The sequence below is a fragment of the Rhinoraja longicauda genome, chromosome 11 (assembly GCF_053455715.1).
Source record: "Rhinoraja longicauda isolate Sanriku21f chromosome 11, sRhiLon1.1, whole genome shotgun sequence".
In the NCBI taxonomy this organism is placed as follows: domain Eukaryota; kingdom Metazoa; phylum Chordata; class Chondrichthyes; order Rajiformes; family Arhynchobatidae; genus Rhinoraja; species Rhinoraja longicauda.
In genome coordinates, this window is record NC_135963.1 from 47,474,230 (window position 1) to 47,495,634 (window position 21,405).

The 21,405-nt window shown below is 44.8% G+C and overlaps 1 protein-coding gene across 1 annotated transcript in view; it reads right to left on the reverse strand.

Annotated features, from left to right (window-relative positions):
• Positions 1–21,405, reverse strand: part of lamc1 (laminin, gamma 1) — a 177,071-nt gene that overhangs the window by 55,191 nt on the left and 100,475 nt on the right. The window contains exons 4-7 of the mRNA XM_078407589.1: positions 16,805–16,971; positions 11,835–12,023; positions 10,724–10,841; positions 6,747–6,845 (exon numbers count right to left, since the gene is read on the reverse strand). Of these exons, the coding sequence (XP_078263715.1) occupies positions 6,747–6,845; positions 10,724–10,841; positions 11,835–12,023; positions 16,805–16,971 (573 nt within the window). The remainder of the gene's footprint in view (positions 1–6,746; positions 6,846–10,723; positions 10,842–11,834; positions 12,024–16,804; positions 16,972–21,405) is intronic.

Below are 21,405 nucleotides of genomic sequence, written 5' to 3' on the forward strand. Positions count from 1 at the left end.
AGCCAGAACTGAACCCGTTTCAAGCAGTGCATTTTAGATTCTATCAACTTGGTGTACAAAAAAAAATCTTATCTCAACTCTTCCTTTGCCATTTTCCTTAAATCTGGGCCCTTTGATGAAACCAATGAAACCAATGAAGATTTTCTACATTTTGTCCAGACGCTGTGAACTTTGATCACCAATTCTCAAATTCCATCTTGGGTATTTCAGGCTCAAGATGAACAAAACCAACTTCTCAGTTCCCATGAATCATTTCAGAAATCCAATGATTTATATCAACCCCTCAATTGACAGTTACAAACATCTTTGCTTTGCTACTCTATGCCTCTTATCCATAGAGCTTTGAATAACATATGCTATTTGTGCAGAACCTTCACCTATTGGCACACACTTACTCACCTCCTACCAGTGTGTGTAAGGGTACTTGCCCCTGTACTTCTGTCCACTTGTACCCATTGTATTCGGCCAGTTTTCTTCCTTTAAAAATCTTTCACTTTGCATTTGGCATTAAATTACTTCAAACATGACCACATCTGACTTTTATCACGTATTTTTGGAAAACTCATGTACACAACATACACTGGATTGCCCTCAACCATCTCTGATTTCCAAAGAACAATTAATTTGCTTACGCAGAATTTGCCTTTCACCTATCTAACTTAATTTATTTATTTATGCATACTTGCGTACGTAACTATTAATTTCTCTCTCAGATTTTAGCTTCCAGCAATATCCCTGCTGAAGTTTAGACTAGTGACGGACATTTACTATAAACCCACTGACTCGCACAGCTATCTGGACTACACATCTTCCCACCCGGTCCCCTGCAAAAAGTCTATCCCCTACTCCCAATTCCTCCGTCTACGCCGCATCTGCGCCCGGGATGAGGTGTTTCACACTAGGGCTTCAGAGATGTCCTCGTTCTTCAGGAAACGGGGCTTCCCCTCCTCCATTATAGATGAGGCTCTCACTAGGGTCTCTTCTACATCCCGCAGCTCCGCTCTTGCTCCCCCACCCCCCACTCACAAGAAGGACAGAATCCCCCTCGTTCTCACCTTCCACCCCAACAGCCAGCGGATCCAACAAATCATCCACCAACATTTCCGTCACCTACAACGGGACCCCACCACTGGCCATATCTGCGTTCCGCAGAGACCGTTCCCTCCGTAACTCCCTGGTCCATTCGTCCCTTCCTACCCAAACCACCCCAACCCCGGGCACTTTCCCCTGTCAACTTATTTACATCGGCGAAACCAAGCGCAGGCTCGGCCAGGCTGTGATTTCTCCTGCCCTCCTACTCTGCGACCACATCTTGACCCAGACTCGCTACCACAGCCACATCTGTTTTCTTGGGACTTGCCTGCGCCTCCATCTTCTGCCTCGTGGTTTCCAGCTCCGTTTCCAGACCTCCCAATTCGGACCCAACCCGGACTACTGGCTCCAACAGTCCATCTGCCACTTTTCTGAACAGTTTTCCTTCCGTGCCCTGCGTTGTACCCTGGCTGGGATGCGCCGGCACCAGCAGGCCCTCACTCTGACTCTCCCACAGCTCCGGGCCTCACTAACCCACACCTGCAACGGGCCCCAACTGTACTTTATTCTTCGCCGGATCCACGCCCTCAACATTCGATTCCTCACCTACCTGGACTCCACCAAGGCTCGCAAACTATCCCGCCTCCAGACGGCTGCCTCCACCAACACTCCTCGGCAGCGACTCGACCGCCCGCAGGCTCGCAACTCCACCGCTGCACCGCACTACCGGCCGGCACACCACGAGGCAGAGGCCCGCGACGCCATTGCTGCCACCAGGTGCAGTACTGCTCCTCACCGCCTCCCCGGGGCCGCCGACTGCCGAGGCCTACCTGAGGCCGCCGACCTCCACCGCCTCCCCGGGTCTGCTGCGACCCCTGCCGACCGCCACCGCCTCCCCGGGGTCGTTGCCGCCGCTGACCGAGGCCCACCCGAGGCTTCCGCCGCCGCAGCCGCCGACCTCCACCGCCTCCCCGGGGCCGCCACCGCCGACGCCTACCTGAGGCCGCCGCCGCCGACCTCCACCCCGGGGCCGCCACCGCCGACCTGAGGCTGCCGCCGCCGGCCTCCACCGCCGGCCTCCACCGCCTCCCCTGGTCCGCTGCCGCCGACGTCCGGTGCCTCTTCACCACCGCCAACCTTCCCGACCTCTTCACCACCGCCGACCTTCCCGACCTCTTCACCACCACCGACCTTCCCGACCTCTACACCGCTGCCGCCGACCTTCCCGACCTCTTCACCGTCGCCCACGCCCTCCCCGACCACCCGCTGACCGGGCTGACCGCCACTTACCCGGGCTCCAGGTCCCCGCGGGCCTCCCCCAGCGACCGTGTCGACCCGCACCGCTCCACCGCCCAGCAGCAGGTCGCAGCCGTCGCTGTCCCCGGCCCCCGGGACCAACAACAGGCCGCAGCTCCACCTGGCCCACACACACCGCGCTGGGCCCACAGCCCCCACCAGGCAGAGTCCCACAGCACCGCTGGGTCCTACTGCCCACCCTCTACTACAGGTAACCACAGCAGGGGCTCCACTGGGTCTCCCCCTTCCCCCTCTAGCCAGGCGACCCCAAGTACTCCCCACATTGGTCCTCATGCCCCCTCTGCCCTGCTAACCCACCACCCCCCCACCATACATCCCCTCCCCCTCCACCTGCCCCCCTGCCTCCATCCGACCCCCAACCCCCACCATTGCCGGGTGTTCACCATCCCCCCTGACCTCCCCCTTTCAGACACCGAACGGTCTGTCCTCAGCAGAGGCCTGACCTTTGTTCCCCTCCGCCCCCACATCAACGAGTTCCGCGTCCGCCATGACGTGGAGCTCTTCTTCTGCCTCCTCCGCCTCTGAGCCTTTTTCCATGGGAAGGAGTCCTCACCCCCCCACTGATGACCCCTTCTCCCGTCTCCAACGGACCTCCTCCTCTTGGACCCCCCCGTTTGGCCAACTACCGTCACTAGAACCTTTTATCTCCAACTGCCGGCGTGACATCAACCGCCTCAAATTCTCCACTCCCCTGACTCACTCTAACCTCTCCCCTCCTGAACGTGCAGCCCTCCACTCACTCCGCAACAACCCTGACTTAATCATCAAACCCGCTGACAAGGGAGGTGCTGTGGTAGTCTGGCATGCTGACCTCTACCGGGCCGAGGCCAGACGACAACTCTCAGACACCTCTTCCTACTTATCCCTGGACCATGACCCCTCCGATAAACACCAGACCTTTATCATCAGCACCATCAAGGACCTCACCATCTCCGGCGATCAACCCCCCAATGCCTCCAAACTCATAGTTCCCCAGCCCCGCACGGCCCGATTTTACCTCTTACCCAAAATCCATAAACAGAACTGTTCCGGCAGACCCATTGTCTCTGCCTGCTCATGCCCCACCGAACTTATCTCCACCTACCTCGATTCCATCCTATCCCCCCGGTTAAATCCCTCCCCACCTATGTCCAAGACACCTCACACGCTCTCCATCTCCTCGATAACTTCCGGTTCCCAGGCCCCCACTCTTTCATCTTTACCATGGATGTCCAGTCACTCTACACTTCCATCCCCCACAAGGATGGTCTCGAAGCCCTCCGTTTCTTCCTCGACCGTAGAACCAGCCAATCCCCATCTACCAACACTCTCCTCCGCCTAGCAGAGCTGGTTCTTACCCTCAACAACTTCTCCTTTGACTCCTCCCACTTCCTCCAAACCAGAGGCGTAGCTATGGGCACTCGCATTGGCCCTAGCTATGCCTGCCTCTTTGTCGGGTACGTCGAACAATCCCTGTTCCAGACGTACACTGGCCCCATCCCCGAACTCTACCTCCGCTACATCGACGACTGCATTGGTGCTACCTCTTGTACCCATGCAGAACTCACTGACTTCATACACTTCACATCCAATTTCCATCCTGCCCTTAAATATACTTGGACTATCTCCGACATCTCCCTCCCGTTTCTGGACCTCACCATCTCCATCACAGGAGACAGACTAGTGACGGACATTTACTATAAACCCACTGACTCGCACAGCTATCTGGACTACACTTCTTCCCACCCGGTCCCCTGCAAAAGGTCTATCCCCTACTCCCAATTCCTCCGTCTACGCCGCATCTGCGCCCGGGATGAGGTATTTCACACTAGGGATTCAGAGATGTCCTCGTTCTTCAGGAAACGGGGCTTCCCCTCCTCCATTATAGATGAGGCTCTCACTAGGGTCTCTTCTACATCCCGCAGCTCCGCTCTTGCTCCCCCTCCCCCCACTCGCAACAAGGACAGAATCCCCCTCGTTCTCACCTTCCACCCCACCAGCCAGCGGATCCAACAAATCATCCACCAACATTTCCGTTACCTATAACGGGACCCCATCACTGGCCATATCTTCCCATCCCCTCCCCTCTCTGCGTTCCGCAGAGACCGTTCCCTCCGTAACTCCCTGGTCCTCTCGTCCTTTCCTACCCAAACCACCCCAACCCCGGGCACTTTCCCCTGCAACCGCACGAGATGCAACACCTGTCCCTTTACCTCCCCCCTCAACTCCATCCAAGGACCCAAACAGTCTTTCCAGGTGAGACAAAGGTTCACCTGCACCTCCTCCAACCTCATCTATTGCATCCGCTGCTCTAGATGTCAACTTATTTACATCGGCGAAACCAAGCGCAGGCTCGGCGATCGCTTCGCTCAACACCTGCGCTCGGTCCGCATTAACCAAACTGATCTCCCGGTGGCCGAGCACTTCAACTCCCCCTCCCATTCCCAGTCTGACCTTTCTGTCATGGGCCTCCTCCAGTGCCATAGTGAGGCCCACCGGAAATTGGAGGAACAGCACCTCATATTTCGCCTGGGCAGCTTGCAGCCCAGTGGTATGAACATCGACTTCTCCAACTTTAGATTGTCCCTCCCTTCCCCTCCTCCTTCCCAGATCTCCCTCTATCTTCCTGTCTCCACCTATATCCTTCCTTTGTCCCGCCCCCCTGACATCAGTCTGAAGAAGGGTCTCGACCCGAAACGTCACCCATTCCTTCTCTCCCGAGATGCTGCCTGACTTGCTGAGTTACTCCAGCATTTTGTGAATAAATCCCTGCTGTAGTTAATTGTTAGCCAGTAGCCAGTTTGTCCTCACATCCCTTTTCAACAAATTGGAAATTTTGCAATTCTCCAGTCCTCTGGTAATACCCGATTGTTAAGATGGATTGGAAAATTGTGGCCAAAATTAAACTCTTACCTCCCATAGAAATGATTTATATAACTTAAATGAAAAGGAATACTGGTACCAACAAGAAAAGCATAAATTATTATGGAGAATAAAGAAGTGAATGGACAAGGATGGGCCCGGCGGCCAAACGAGGAGGGCAGTCGTTGGAGAGCCGTCGTTGGAGAACTGTTGCCTGGTCGACAACGTGCTGGCAAGAACCCAGCGTGTGATTGGGGGGGAGGCAGGGGAAGAAGGAAGAGGGACTCTCAGGACTATATTGAATACTTTTGTATCTTTGTCGGTGCCCTATACGTGACAACTTTGCATAATTGTGTATTGTATGCTAAACAAAGAACTTCACTGCACCAGGCAGATGTGACAATAAATTATCAATCAATGCACACAACAATTTCATGGAATTTATCACAGGAAAACATGTCATTCACCGCATGGAAAGTTAATAATGAAGGTTCAGAAACTAAAACGACCCAATCCTCCAGCCGAAAAGTTGGCTCATTGGTCGCTGCTGTTGGGAGAGTAATATTAATGTTAGTTAAATGAGAAATAATGGTACCCTGCAGACAAGGTTTTTACCCTGATGACAGGTTGTACCCTTTTTACAAGTTGGAAACTGAAAAAAACTGTTTTTCTCTCACTAATTTCATCTTAAGATACATAAAAGATCATGCAATGAAGATGATTGAGCCAATGCAGTTGGGGGACAGAGGAAGGGTGAGAGGAAAGGCAAAACAGTGTTAACATGTGGAGATTTGCCTATAATCAGAATAGAACAATAACTATTAAACGAAAGAAGGAATTCAGGTGAAAAAAATATTCAGAGTGGCAAGAATGTACAAATCACCAGCACATGAACTGGCTGAAGCAAGAGTAACAAAAACAGGTAATATCTATTAACAGATCATTCCAAGACACTATATGGAAATGCGATCAAATAAATTAAATTAAATTTCACACAGCTAAATGTGTGACATGAGGGCAGATGACCAGTGCTTGGATAAAGTAACTTTTAGAGATTTGACATAAAGAAAGGTAGACGGAGTTGGTACCAATAGTTATTGAAAGCAGGGAGAAAATAAAACAGTCCCTCGGGTGCATTCCAGAGCTAATAATATAACAACAGAAACCCTAGCCACTGAAGTTAGATCAATTAAATTCAGATAAGATCACAAGGTTAAATTGATGTTTCTTCAGAACTGCTATAGGCCTATTGATGGGGAAACTAGGAGAACATGAGGTACAAATGAAAACCAAGTATAAAGAGCAACATGAAGCCAATTGAGAAGATGCGTGCGTATAATAATAAATAGATATGTCCCGGCGATGGAAATAGAATTATGGGAAATGACTGCAGATGTGCTAAGTTAATTAACTTCTATAAATGACACCCTGGTACTGCTAAGTGACAAAATAATTAAGGGGAGGGTGGGGGGTGGGGAGATGGTTCTGATAGGATTGTTCTATTAGGAGCTGGCATGAGCTCCTCCTGTTGTAATAAATAAGCTAAAATAACTTACCTATCACAGTTGAATCCCTCCACATTATTCTTACATACGCAACGTCCAGTATCGACACTGCATTCTGCTGTAGTACCAGAAGGATTACAGGCACATGCTCTATCAGAAGAAAAAGCACATTAAACTTACAAGGTACACCAGATGAGCTACGCAACATTACCAAAATTATGTGCAAAAGAAAACCAGTAGGCTAACATTGGTTAAGTCAAAGGGAAAATAAACAATGTAGATAGTGAAATTCTGAAATGCGCATGAAAAATGCCAAAAATATTCAACAGATTATGCAGCATCTATGGAAAATCAGTAATATTTCCGATCAGTGACTTTTGTTAGAAGCCAAAAATCAGACACCAAAATCTGATGGGATGTCGATGGCAGTCACATTGTAACCACAGATCCCTTTTTATACAGTTTTGGTAATAACTCTACTCATAGAGTCTTACAGTGTGGAAACAGGCCATTCAGCCCACACCAACCAACATGCCCCATTTACACTAATCCCACCTGTCTGCGTTTGGCCTATATCTCTCTAAACCTGTCCTATCCATGTACCTGTCTAAATGTTTCTCAACTGTTGCGATAGTACCTGCCTCAACTACCTCCTCCGGCAGCTGGTTCCCCCCACCCTTTGTGTGAAAAAGCGACCCCTCAGGTTCCTATTCAATCTTTCCCCCCTCACCTTAAACCTATGTCCTCTGGTTCTTGATTCCCTTTCCCTGGGCAAGAGATTCTGTGCATCTACCTGATCTATTCATCTCATGATTTTTTACACCTCTATAAGATCACCCCTCATCCTCCTGCGCTCCGAGGAATAGTGTCCTACCTGCTCATCCTCTACCCAAAGCTCTGGCCCTTGAGTCCTGGCAACATCCTCATAAATCTTCGCTGCACCCTTCCCAGCCTGACAACATCTTTCCTATAACATGATGCCCAAAACTGAACACAATACTCTAAATGCAGCCTCACCAATGTCTTATACACCTGCAACATGATCTCCCAACTTCTATACTCAATGCTCTGATTGATGAAGGCCACTTTGACCACCCTATCTACCTGTGATGCCACTTTAAGCAAACTATGTACTTGCACTCATAGATCCCTCTGCTCTACACCACTCCCCAGAGCCCTGCCATTCACTGTGTAGGTTCTGCCCATGTTAGTACTCCCAAAATGCAACACCTCACATTTCTCTGTATTCCATCAAGCATTCCTCAGCTGACTGTCCAACCAATCAAGATCCTGCTGCAATTTATGGCAATTAATGATTTTTTTTAAAAAAGCACGAAATCCAAAATAAAAACAGAACGTTGCAGGTAAGGCAGCAACTGCGGAAGAAGAAACAGTTAACATTACAGGTCTGAGGCTGTTCTTCAGAACTGGGAAAGAGTATTTTCAAGATAAAACAAGTCAGAATCATAGAATTATACAGCACTGAAACATTCAGTGGGTCAAGCAACATTCTGTGGAAGTAGAAACGGTTAATATTTCAGGTCCAGAACCAGCTCTCAAAGAAAGAAAGTCATCAGTTTTCAATAACTTATTTTCTTTAGCTTTTCCTTTTTCTGCTCCTCCAGCAATATGGGCCACCCAGCTGGACCTAGTCCATGGTCATGCTATTAACAACACATTACACAGACGAAAAAGCATAAAGTGCTTGTAATGTCTGCTCTGTCACAAACAATGCATGACCTGTTGACAAACAATGAATGTGAACCATTCATTACATAAATAAGGAGCTGTGCTCTAAAAATGATCAGATTTTCTTTAACCAGAGTAAAGGGTCAGGAACAATCCTATCATAGGGAGGTTAGGAATTGAACGTTTTAAGACTTCTTCTCAAACATCAGAGAAGATTCTCTGAGAAGCCTGCATCCCAGGTTGTATGACTTACATATTATTGAATACAAATGGAGGGTAAGTTAATAAGGCTATTATGAAAATAGTCTTGCACAAATCAGTTATCAATGCTGCACTAATTACTCTTTGCTATGAAGCAACCATTAGGAATTCCACAAACAGTTATTTTTTTAATGTTAATTATGCCAGTTTGAAATGCCAGCTCCCTCAGTAGAGCAAAGACTATGTTTAAATGAATCTTTAATATGTTTAAGAGAAAACAAAAACAACAGTAACATTTATAATTATACAATTAGCAAGGGTAATCAGTGATAGATTGTATCAGTTTAACTTCAAGTGCATAAACACAATCAACCCCCCCCCCCCCCCTCCCCCCCAATAGGAGCGCACTTAAAGAAATCAGGTGGGCATAAATGGGCATGAAATATCCTTAGCAAGCACGTTTTATGAGAACCCCAAGACATGCTATGTGTACGTCAGAATCGTGAAGGTAGCCAGCATGAGAGAGGTTCCCCTTCGGGACCGGAGGAGGGTAATCCATGTGTAGAGCCAAGCGTTATGGGTGAGGTCCTAAATGAATAGTTCCTATCTGTTTTTAGCAAGGAGAAGGGTGTGGGAAATAGAGAGTTCAGGGAGGGGCCATGTGGATAATCTGAAGTAAGTGAATATTCAGAAGAAGGAGGATGTTTTATACATGATTTATAGCAACGTATTTTGTCAAGTCTGGCATGGTAGGTTAGTGTAAAATATTAAGGCATATGGGATCGCACTTGAGATTGAATCCAAAAATGGATTGTGATGGGATGCAGAGATTGGTGGTGGAGGACTGCTCTTCCGATTGGAAGTCTGTAATCAGTGGTGTATTACTAGAAATAGTCCTTGTGATATATATTAATGACTTCAATGTAAATGTAGGGAGCATGATTTGTAAGTTTGAGGATAACACAACAGTTGCTGGCATACACTGGATGTATTCAAGAGAGAGTTGGATATAGCTCTTAGGGCTAACATAATCAAGGGATATGGGGAGAAAGCAGGAACAGGGTACTGGTTCTGAATGATCAGCCATGATCATATTGAGTGGCGGTGCTGGCTCGAAAGGGCGAATGGCCTACTCCTGCACCTATTGTCTATGTTTCTATTGTGGATAGTGGGGAAGATTGTCTAGACGACAGCAGAGTACAGATCAGAAGGGAAGTTAGGCAGAGAGTTGGCAGGTGGAATGTAATCACTACTATCTAAGGAAAGTTGATGAACAGCAGGACGTTGGGGTTCAAATACATTGTTCCCTGAAAATGGCAACACAGTAGGTTGGACGATGAAGGCAGCACGTGGCATACTTGCCTTCATAGGTTGCAGCACAGAATATAAAAGTTGGGACTATATTTTGCAATTTTACAAAGTGCTGGGGGTAGACTGCAATGGCAGTATTGTGAGCAATTCTGTTGGCCATAATATAGAAAGGATGTAGTTGCATTGGAGCGTGCAGATTTGATTCGCCAGCACGTTACCTGGATTGGAGGACTTCACTTATGGGGAGAGATAAGAAAGGCTGGCTTTGCTTTCCCTGGAATGAAGGAGGATGAGGGTGACCTGAACAGTGGTATAGAAAATTATAAGGGGCATTGATTAGGGGTAGATTTCAGAACAAAGGGCATACATTTAAAGTGAGGGGAAGTTGTTAAAAGGAGATTTCAGGAGGATTTTGTTTGGTTAGACAGAGTGTGGTTGGTATCTAGAATTCTTTGACAGAGAAGGTGGTAAAATCAGATTCAATTACTACATTTAAGAGCTTTGGACAGGCTTTCCATTTATTTAGAAAGACATAGAAGGACACAGATCTAATGGGGGCAAACGGTATTGGTGTCAATGAGCAAAAAGGTCAGCATGAACATTGTTTGCCGATGGGTCTGTTTCTATGGTATACCATTATGACTCTACTGAAAGCTTGGGGTAGGTTTGCTGGGTGGGGAAAGCAATCCATAGCCAGAATTTATTCATTAATATTAGTGAGCAACTACATGACTAATACTATATCAAATATTTGCCTCGTTACAAGTTATCTCAGTATGCTTTCTTTACAACAGCAAATTAATAAAAGGTAAGGAAACTATTATTACCTGCATCCTGCTTCAGTTAGTGAATGGTAGGCAGGTTGGCAATGATCACATTTATCCCCCATCACTCCTGGCCTGCAGCTGCACCGACCATAGATGTCACAATGTGTACTAATAGAACCTGTAAAGTAAACAGAAGGAAATACTAGTTGCCCATCTAAAACACAAACCATTTTCAGAATCCAGGTGAACAGAAAAAAACCCAAAAAAACAGAGTATCTTAACAGTAGCACGACAATAAACAGAACTGTGACTTCAGAGAGGACAGGGAGGTGAGCAACAAAAAAAGCAATGGATTCAAAAGGTTTAACTGCATCCTAAAGCAGTCTATAAACAATATAAATAGTATATAGCTACCGATGGAAATATGTACATATGCTCACAGAGGGGTCATTGCATACCATGGAAATATGGAGAAAACACAGCAGTATAATCTAAAGCCAGGGTCAAATGACACAATAACAGTTTAAAAAAAATAATGCACGTCTGTGCACAAGCACATGTGTGATGGTGATCACTGAGGAATGAATGTCACCAATGACTTTAGTACTTCTCACCAACTTCTGCTCTAATCATTTTAAATCCAAAATCAAAACATTTTTGCTAGGCAGGAGTATGGATGGAATTTGACTCTCTGCATGGAGGAAAGGCTTAGAGAACAAAATAGATTATTCCTATTTCCATGTTCTCTTCGTTGTCTTTTGACTGCAGAGGTTGCATCTATTTGACACAACCACAGCATTCATCGGAACCTCTGATGCAGGTAGGTAATTAGTTATGGATTTTGTAGAGAGTAGCAGGGGCCAAAGAGCAGCGGTACACAGTGGGAGGAATAGACACAAGAGACTGCAAGTGCTGGAGTCTTGAACAAAAACAAAAGTCCTGGAGGAACTCACTGGGTCAGGCAGCTTTTGTGGAGGGAAATGGACAAACGATATTTCAGGCTGGGACCCTTTTTCAGACTGATGGGAGTCGGGGAGAGAAAGCTGGGGGAGATGGGGTGGGGCAAGATACAGTTGAGGGGGTGTGATTGCCAGATGGATGGAGATGGCAACACAGGGTTGAGACAAAAAAAAAAGATAAAATATATTTTTTAACCACAGCTTAAACATACCCACTGGGCTGCAATTGCAGGGTAAGCACGGAGCATCTGGAGCCTGGCGGTAGAAATTGTCCCTGCACCTCTCACAGTTGGGACCGTCAGTGTTGTCAATACAGTTGCGGCAGTGACCACCTTGTCCCGTGGCTCGGTAAAGCTCAGAGTCAAAGTAGCATTCTGCAGATTTGCCATGACAATTACAGGCTGCAAAGAACAGAAATTGTAATACAAATGAATTACAGGACATCTATAAACCAACATCTTTGCCAATGTTTATTCCCCAAACAGCATCACAAAAATCAATCGACTGATTATGACTTTGTGGGAAAAGGTGAACATGTCCTACAATACCTTAGTGATTACACTTTAATATGCATTTGATTGTTAGAAAATATTTTGAGGCATTAATGGATGATTGTCTCTTTTTACAAAACTTCCACATGAAACAAATTTTGAGCACATTATGATTATCCTGTTGAGTTGGTAAATGGTCTCAATAACGTTTTTTGCGTGATGGGGATATGATAGGTTGAGTGGCTCTTAACTGTGCTGTGAACTTTCTTGATTCTGCCACTGTGTACAACCGGATGTCTCTATTTATATCCACAATTTATGCAATTTAGCTTTTATTCTAAATATTTACATAGAAACATAGCAAATAAGTGCAGGAGGAGGCCATTTGGCCCTTCGAGCTAGCACCGCCATTCATTGTGATCATGGCTGATCATCCACAATCAGTAACCTGTGCCCGGCTTCTTCCCATATCCCTTGATTCCACAAGCCCCTAGAGCTCTATCTAACTCTCTTTTAAACTCATCCAGTGAATTGGCCTCCACTGCCTTCTGTGGCAGAGAATTCCACAAATTCACAACTCTCTGGGTGAAAATGTTTCTTCTCACCTCAGTATTAAATGACCTCCCCTTTATTCTTAGACTGTGGCCCCTGGTTCTGGACTCGCCCAACATTGGGAACATTTTTCCTGCATCTAGCTTGTCCAGTCCTTTTATAATTTTATACGTCTCTTTAAGATCCCCTCTCATCCTTCTAAACGCCAGTGAATACAAGCCCAGTCTTTCCAATCTTTCCTCATATGACAGTCCAGCCATCCCGGGGATTAACCTCGTGAACCTACGCTGCACTGCCTCAATAGCAAGGACGACCTAGCAAGACTAGACAAATCAAATAATCTGCAAGAAATGATTAAATTCTAGGGTTCGTTTCCCCGACAACATTTTTGCGATTTTTCCCCCAGGCCCACAAGTGGCTTGCCTGATTATGTCTACATGTGAACCTAAAAAATACGACTAAGCATGCCCATCACAGGGACTGATTTGGTTGCACTCACAAAGTTCACAGGCATTTAATTTTAGTCAGCATTCACAAATAGAATCAGTGTTTAACTTTCTCTGGCTAAACAAGCAACATGGAGGAAAACTAAGCACCCACATAAACCCGACCTACATCGTCTTGGATAAAAAGAAAGCTGACCCATGCAGAGGATTGTACCTGTCAGAGAGGGTGCTTCCTAGCATTTTTAACTATGTAAGATATTAAAATGGCTGAACGATCAGGCAATGTTTTAATTTCACTTTTAAATGGACAAAATACTGTTAAAAAAAATAAATCACACATTTTGCTGCCTCATTCACCACCTTATGCGTGGTAAGTTAACATGCCTTAACAACTGAGTATTCACTGGAGTTTAGAAGGATGAGAGGGGATGTTATAGAGACATATAAAATTATAAAAGGACTGGACAAGCTAGATGCAGGAAAAATGTTCCTAATGTTGGGCGACTCCAGAACCAGGGGCCACAGTCTTAGAATAAAGAGGAGGCCATTTAAAACTGAGGTGAGAAGGAACTTTTTCACCCAGAGAGTTGTGAATTTGTGGAATTCTCTGCTACAGAGGGCAGTGAAGGCCAAATCACTGGATGAATTTAAGATAGAGTTAGATAGAGCTCTAGGGGCTAGCGGAATCAGGGGATATGGGGAGAAGTTGGGCACAGGTTACTGATTGTGGATGATCAGCCATGATCACAATGAATGGCGGTGCTGGCTCAAAGGGCTGAATGGCCTCCTCCTGCATCTATTTTCTATGTTCTACGCTCTAAACCAGCATCTGCATTTCGTTCCTACACATCTAGTCAATCCAAACTGAGTATGCATGAGGTGCAAGGAATGCATCTACACATTTAGCCTCATGGCCTAGCATCTTATTTCCTCTACTAATACTAAACCTGAATTTGGACACTGGCTCAATAAGGAGCACAATAAAGCATCTCGGTAGCTGCACCCAGTATAAGGTGTCAGCCTGAAATAAACAGCCACGCAACACCATAGAATATACAGAGACAAGAAATTCCACAATAGAAAGATCAGATCAAAACTCTGCTGTTCTGCCACATATAGTTGCCAATAGTGGTGGATGATTATACAGCTAATGGCAGGCTGTGGCTCCATGAATATGTTCAGCTTTAATAATGGTGGGTTACATTATTGGGCAAGGAGGATGCCACAGCAGTGGTCAGGAGTGACATTGTGGACGGTTCGTCTAGAGAGACTATATGGGTGGAGCAAGAAAAGAACAAGAAAGGGATGATCACCTTGTTGGGGGTGTACTACAGGCCCCCAAATAGTCCACGGGAATCAGAAGAGCAAATGTGCCAAGAGATTGCAGGCAGGTCTAATAAGGTTGTCGCAGATTTTAATTTTCCCAACACTGACCGGGAATGTCATAGCGCAAAAGGTTTAAACGGGGTGGATTTTGTCAAATGTGTTTAGGAAAGTTTCCTCCAGCAATATGTTGGGGGCACTACACGGGAGAGGGCAATGAGTGATCTAGTCTTGGGAAATTGGGTGGGGTAAGTGGATGACGTGTTCGTGAATGAGCCTTTTGGGACCAGCGACCACTGTTTCATTAGGTTTAAGATAATTATGGATAGGGACAGAGTGGGCCCACGAGTTAAAATGCCAAATTGGGGTAAAGCCAACTTGGAGGGTATGAGACAGGAACTCGCTCCAGTTGATTGGAGTAGGTTTTGATGGAAAAGGAATGCCAGGAAAGTGAGATGATTTTAAAAGTGCGCTGACAAGAGTTCAGAACATGCACATCCCGGTTAGAGTGAAGGGCAAGGCAGGCAAACGTAAGGAAGCATGGATGAGGAGGGAAATTGAGGCTTTGGTCAAGGGTAAGGAGGAGGCATGGGACAGGTATAGGCAGATGGGATTAAGTGTATCCCTGGAGGAATTTTGGAGTAAGCTAAGAAAGGAACCAGAAGGGCAAAAAGGGGGATAGGAGATAGCTCTGGCAGATCGCATTAAGGATAATCCCAAGAGATTTTATAAGCACATGAAGGGAAAAAGGGTAACTAAAGGGAGAGTGGGATGCCTCAGGAATCAAAGTAGTCAACTCTGCGTGGGGCCACAGGAGATGGGCAAGGTCCTCAAAGAGTATTTCTCCTCTGTTTTGATCATGCAGAAATACAGGATGGCAGGGGATCCTGTTGTCTTGAGAGCAGTCAGTATTATGGCTGAAGGGCCAGAGTGCATGTAGGCCAGTGCCAACCTGAAACTCTCCAGGACTCAGTTTCCAGCGCTCTGTTCAAACTTACTAAGTTCACTTGAAAATTATACAATGAAGTAACAAAATAAATAAAGCAGAATAAAAGTTGTGTAAGAAGGAAATGCAGATGCTGGTTTACACTGAAGAAAGACACAAAATGCTGGAGTAACTCCGCAGGGCAGGCAGCATTTCTAGAGAAAAGGAATAGGTGAGGTTTCGGGTCGAGGCCCTTCACGAGTCTGATGAAGGGCCTCGTCCCGAAACGTCACCTATTCCTTTCTTCCAGCGATGCTGCGTGACCTGCTGAGTTACTCCAGCATTTTGTGTCTATTTTCAGAAAAAATGTTATATGGGTTAATATGAATAACATCCAATCACTTGGAAAATCTGCTTCTCAGGCACCACCAAAATCCCACGGGCGTTGGAATATCCGTGCTTTACTATATATTTTTTGAGGTAAATTTCATCTATTAACTATCTGCCCCATGCGCCAGTGTGCATACATCTTAAATCTATTACAATCCTCATCATTTATTCACAAAATGCTGGAGTAACTCAGCAGGTCAGGCAGCATCTCAGGAGAAGGAATGGGTGACGTTTCGGGTCGAGACCCTTCTTCAGCCTGACCCGCTGAGCTACTCCAACAATTAGTGAATAAATACCATCGATTTGTACCAGCATCTGCAGTTATTTTCTTACAATCCTCATCATAGTTCACTAAGCCTCCTGTCCTCAGCCAGTCTCCAACTCTCGGATAGACACAAATACTGCCTGTTCCACTGAGTTACTCCAGCATTTTGTGTCTGTCTTCATTGTGCAAACCAGCATCTGCAGCTCCTTCCTACACTTTCCAACTCCAGGGTCATCTAAGTAGTTGGTGATTAGATGCTAAAATAGCTCAGTTTATGGGGAATAGAGAAGGGCTGTAAATACTGGCCTTGCCAGTTACATCCAGACCATGAAACACAAATAAAAACAAATTAAAAGGATGAAGGGTAGATAGGTAAATGGCTGGGGATTTGCAACCCTACAAGGAGCAGCATGGAGCATTGAAGTGCTGAACCAGTTCACAACCACAGCACAGCAGTTCACAGCCACAGCACTGTAACTGGAATGCAAAATGGCAGGTGGAAAGTGGCTACTTCAGCCTCGGCAAATCACAGGCTCACTTGACCTGGGCTTTTCAGCTTCGGCACCAGTCAAAAAATTAGCCTGGATATTTTCCAAGGTAATCTTGACTTTTGATTCCTTTTCATTTGTCGGGTGGATCTCATGTTATTGATTCCTCTCTCTTTCAGTCCATTAGGGTTTCCTAATTGCCTAGAACTTGTGAAGTTTCAGGAGACAGATTTCCACCGATCAACACATCCTGTTAAAACGACTCTGAAATTTTACGAACAATTCATGAATGTTGTACTTACGTAGACACTCGTTAGCATTCTCTGCTGTGGCTCTGCGCCATGGTCGAACATTGTAGAAAGGTTGACAAGTTTCACAGTTCACTCCCATCGTGTTGTGTTTGCAGTTGCAGACAATCTTATTGAATTCATTCTCTATGCATTCACTGGCATGACCATAACACTTACACCTGAGATAGCAGGAAGAGATAAAGAAAAGTCAAGCATTCTGAGAGCTTGAATGATCTCGATTAAAGTTTAAATTTCAGAGTTTATAATTCATCAAATGTTACAATCATGGTAAATAATAAAAACACATTTTAAATATATGATTGTGATTATTTCATGATTTGGGGCAAATTTATTATATTTTGTCCCTAAGTTAGTGGTGACCATATGCTGTTGTTAAGCAACTGATATTTGATATTAAAATCTGATCCTGATACCCAATCATGTCTGACAAGAATAAAATCCATCTTTTAAAATCTGAACCCAACCTATCATGTTTCTTGGGACGGACTGTCCAATAGTGTTACATTGTACAAGTGGAACAAAAATATCTTCAAACTTTTTATTTATTTATGCATCTCTTAAAAGGAAGAATCTTTTATGATGCTGCTTTGAAACATATTTCATGGAACATACTAGAAACTCGCAATAACATCAATGGTTTATATTAAATGCTGTTGTTCAATTGGTGACCTGTTCCATTGCTCAGTTATTCAAGGGAAAGTTAATTTGGTTGAAAGTCTAATAGATTTCAGGGCACAACAGAAGAATGGAAGATACTGCAGCAAAATCAATAAATTATCTGATTAAAAAAGCCAACACACTTTTAGTCCGAATGGACACTACAATTGATGTTATCTTTTCCTTCCCTCTTAAACATCCTGAGTATTCTCTGCATAATCACTGCTTTGTGTGACAGCCAGATTTTCATATAATTGCACTATTTACTGCATTTTAGTTTCCTGTGGCTCTGCAATCAGATTGGAAGCATCCAGTTTTTAAACATTTTCAAGTCCTATTCTTGATTGAAGCTTAAATTCCTCTAAAAATTACAAAAGTTAATCGCAGTTACTTATTTAAACAGAAGCTAACTGAATGATTTTTTAAAAAAAATCTAACCCCTTGGATCAATTAGGAATGATGGAATGTAACTTTTTTTTAAATTCCATAGTTGAAATTTTCTGAGCTCCTGAGTTGTTATTCACTCCTTAGGCAATAAATACACTTGAAACAATCCAACTTGAACAGATACTGACAAGGATATTCACTGGCCACATTCCTTAGACTTTAATCTTGTACAGACTGTTACAAAGCAACTTAAAAACCTTGTGTCACAATATGAAAGAAATGAGTAAACCAAAATGTCTTCCTTATTTAATGTCGATGTGACCTTTTGTAAATTAGCTGAAATATGTTATTGAGAAGTGATGAAAATAACATCCAAATATATTCGAATGGAACACAATATGTCTGATAGTCTTATTCCCATTTTTCCTATTATTTTGACAATTATTTCCTTTTTTATCTACCAAAACTTCAACAACCTCACTGGCCATCTGGCCACCCACACGGCCCCGATACCAAACCTTGCTGCACTGGCTCCCTATCCCTCAACATCTGGAATCTTTTGTCCACACTTTCAAAACTCAGACTTGTCACATTTACCTCCAACCTTCAACCATTCCTGTATTTTTTAGACCTCACTATTTATGCTAAACACAAAATGCTGGAGTAATTCAGCGGGTCAGGCAGCATCTCGGGAGAGTAGGAATGGGTGACGTTTCGGGTCGAGACCCTTCTTCAGACTGATGTCAGGGGAAGCAAAATGAAGGTGCTAGTTATCAAGTTCAGGAAGCGGGGAGGAGTACATAACCCAATCAGTATCAATGGTACCAAAGTGTAAATGGTTCAGAGCTTCAAGCTCTTAGGCGTAAATATCACCAATAATTTGTCATGCATCAACCATGTTGAAGCGACAGGCAACAAAGTACACCAAAGCCAATACTCCTTCTGCAGACTGAGAAAATTAAGCACGTCTCCAAACACACTTACTGATGCACTGTTATGTCAAGTTGCATCACAGCTTGGTTTGGGAATAGACCTACCCAAGACAGTAGGAATTTGTAGTGTGTTGCGGATATAGCCCAATCTATCACACAGACCAGACTCGCCACCATTGATTCCATCTACACTTGACACTGTCTCAGGAAAGCAGCCAATAAAATCAAGGACCTTTCCTACCCCAGTCATTCCTCCTTCTCCCTGCTCCCGGCCGGCAGAAGTTACAGATGTTTGAAAACACAGACCACCAAACTCAAGAACAGCTTTATCTCCCACTATTGTCAGACCTTTGAACTGTCCTTCCACAAGCTAGAGTACAGTCCCAATTCCCCAACCAGAATCATTGTGGATATTGGCCTTTTTCCCTGGAACTGTTACGCTGCAATGCTGAGAATTATATTCTGCACTCTGGTACCTTTTGCTTCGCAATACCTTTTGTACTTGTGTTTGGCTTAAATGAAGTTATGGATAGGATTATCTGATTTGATTGGATAGCACGCAAATAAAAGCTTTTCACCATATCTCGGTACATGTGAAAATGATAATCCTAACCCGGTATAAACATGGGGATTCTCACACTGGAGGACTCTGCAGGAAATGGCATGAGCCTGACTCTTATTACAGTCACTCAAGTGGGCATCCTCAACCCTGCTGTGAGTTAGCAACTCCCTCCTGGTATTTACCTGACTGATGGGAATGCTCAGTCTTCTTCACTAAATCCTGGTGTATTAACCCTTTTGCCTACAATTTCTGCCATCTCCAAGAAAATCATAGCTTGTGTAGTTTGTATCTAACATGGGAACTGCACCTTTAAAGGATCCTGTGCTTTTTAGATAGGAATATAGCAAACTGTTAGAAGTACTGTTTATTTCAGCCTAGTTCCAATTAGCCAATTTCCAAGTTTCTGCAGAGGATCCAAATGGGCCTCAGCACTGGACAGTTCATGGTGAAAACATCAACAAAAGGGCACAAAAAGGCGCACATCTTCGGCAATATTTGCTTCTATTCTCGTTTTTGACTACAATGGCTACTAGCCTGAAGTTTAACTAACAGGATCATTTTAGTGCAGGTCGAACACCGATTGTCCGGCAACTGCTGGTCTGGACCCTCCTGTAATCTGGACAAAATCACGAAGAGAGAACTTGAAATGGCCCCCGGAAGTCCCCCCAAAACGTAGTGCACAGGCCAGGTGAGGCGGCCAATCTCGTCCTCATCGACACTTCTGTGCCGATCGATGGATCGATTTTCCCGCCTACGGCCGGGGCTCTGGCCGATCCAACCCGTGTCTAGACTTCTGGGGGCAACTTGTTAATGGGGCCCAAGTTGGCCGTACAAGAAATACGAGCTTTGCTCTAAAATTAATTTGAATTTAATAGTTGTTTTATTTAAGTTGCTAGCAGTCCATGGCGCTTCAGAGACATGGGAAGGGTATCATTAGTGGATCAGAGGTGTATTGGTGCCTCATTTTTAAGTGGTCCGGAGAAACTGATAATATTTGAAGGCTTTGGAACCAAGGGTGCTGGAATATCGGAGTTCAACCTGTATATCCAATTTACATTATGAAAACACTCAGGCTGCTTCACAACTGGTGATTCAGATATCAAGGCATGAGGTAGATTTGGGATGGGATGGTAGAAGGAATGCATTTGACGTAGCTCTTACATGATAATTACATGGGCGGCACGGTAGCGCAGCGGTAGAGTTGCTGCTTTACAGCGAATGCAGCGCCGGAGACTCAGGTTCGATCCTGACTACGGGTGCTGCACTGTAAGGAGTTTGTACGTTCTCCCCGTGACCTGCGTGGGTTTTCTCCGAGATCTTCGGTTTCCTCCCACACTCCAAAGACGTACAGGTATGTAGGTTAATTGGCTGGGTAAATGTAAAAATTGTCCCTAGTGGGTGTAGGATAGTGTTAATGTACGGGGATCGCTGGGCGGCACGGACTTGGAGGGCCGAAAAGGCCTGTTTCCGGCTGTATATATATGATATGATATATGATGATGATGTGATTTGGGAAAGGGATTCAAAGAAAAAATTCTGATGACTTCTTCCATCACTCTACTAATTCTTGTGAAGAGGCTGATAAAAATTAAAAATAAATTACCTCTCGTCTGAGTAGGACATCCTAGTCACTTTGTTGAAAGGATGCAAACTAGTAATAATAACTACCAAAAAGGCACCCGCAACTAATCTTACCAGTAAACTTACTCTATAACTTTCAGGACATCAAATCGCTAATAGAGATTTCAGAATACAGTGACAAAGCTCAAGAGGCTGAATGACTAATGACTAATTTTATCCTTAGTTTATCATTGCAAATGTTGGTCAGTGAATTGAATCATTACATTGCTGATACAAGACTATATGATAATATTAACCATGAATGTCTGCGTTTACATTTGTTCTCATGAGGCAAAAACTGTCTAAAATCCTGAAATGAAAGTAATTGCTGCAAATCCAGTTCAATGAATGATATTCATAATTCCTTGATGTCCTGCTATGACATTTACAAAGATTACTCTCAGCATCACTTCTCAGTAAGCTCATGAAACAAA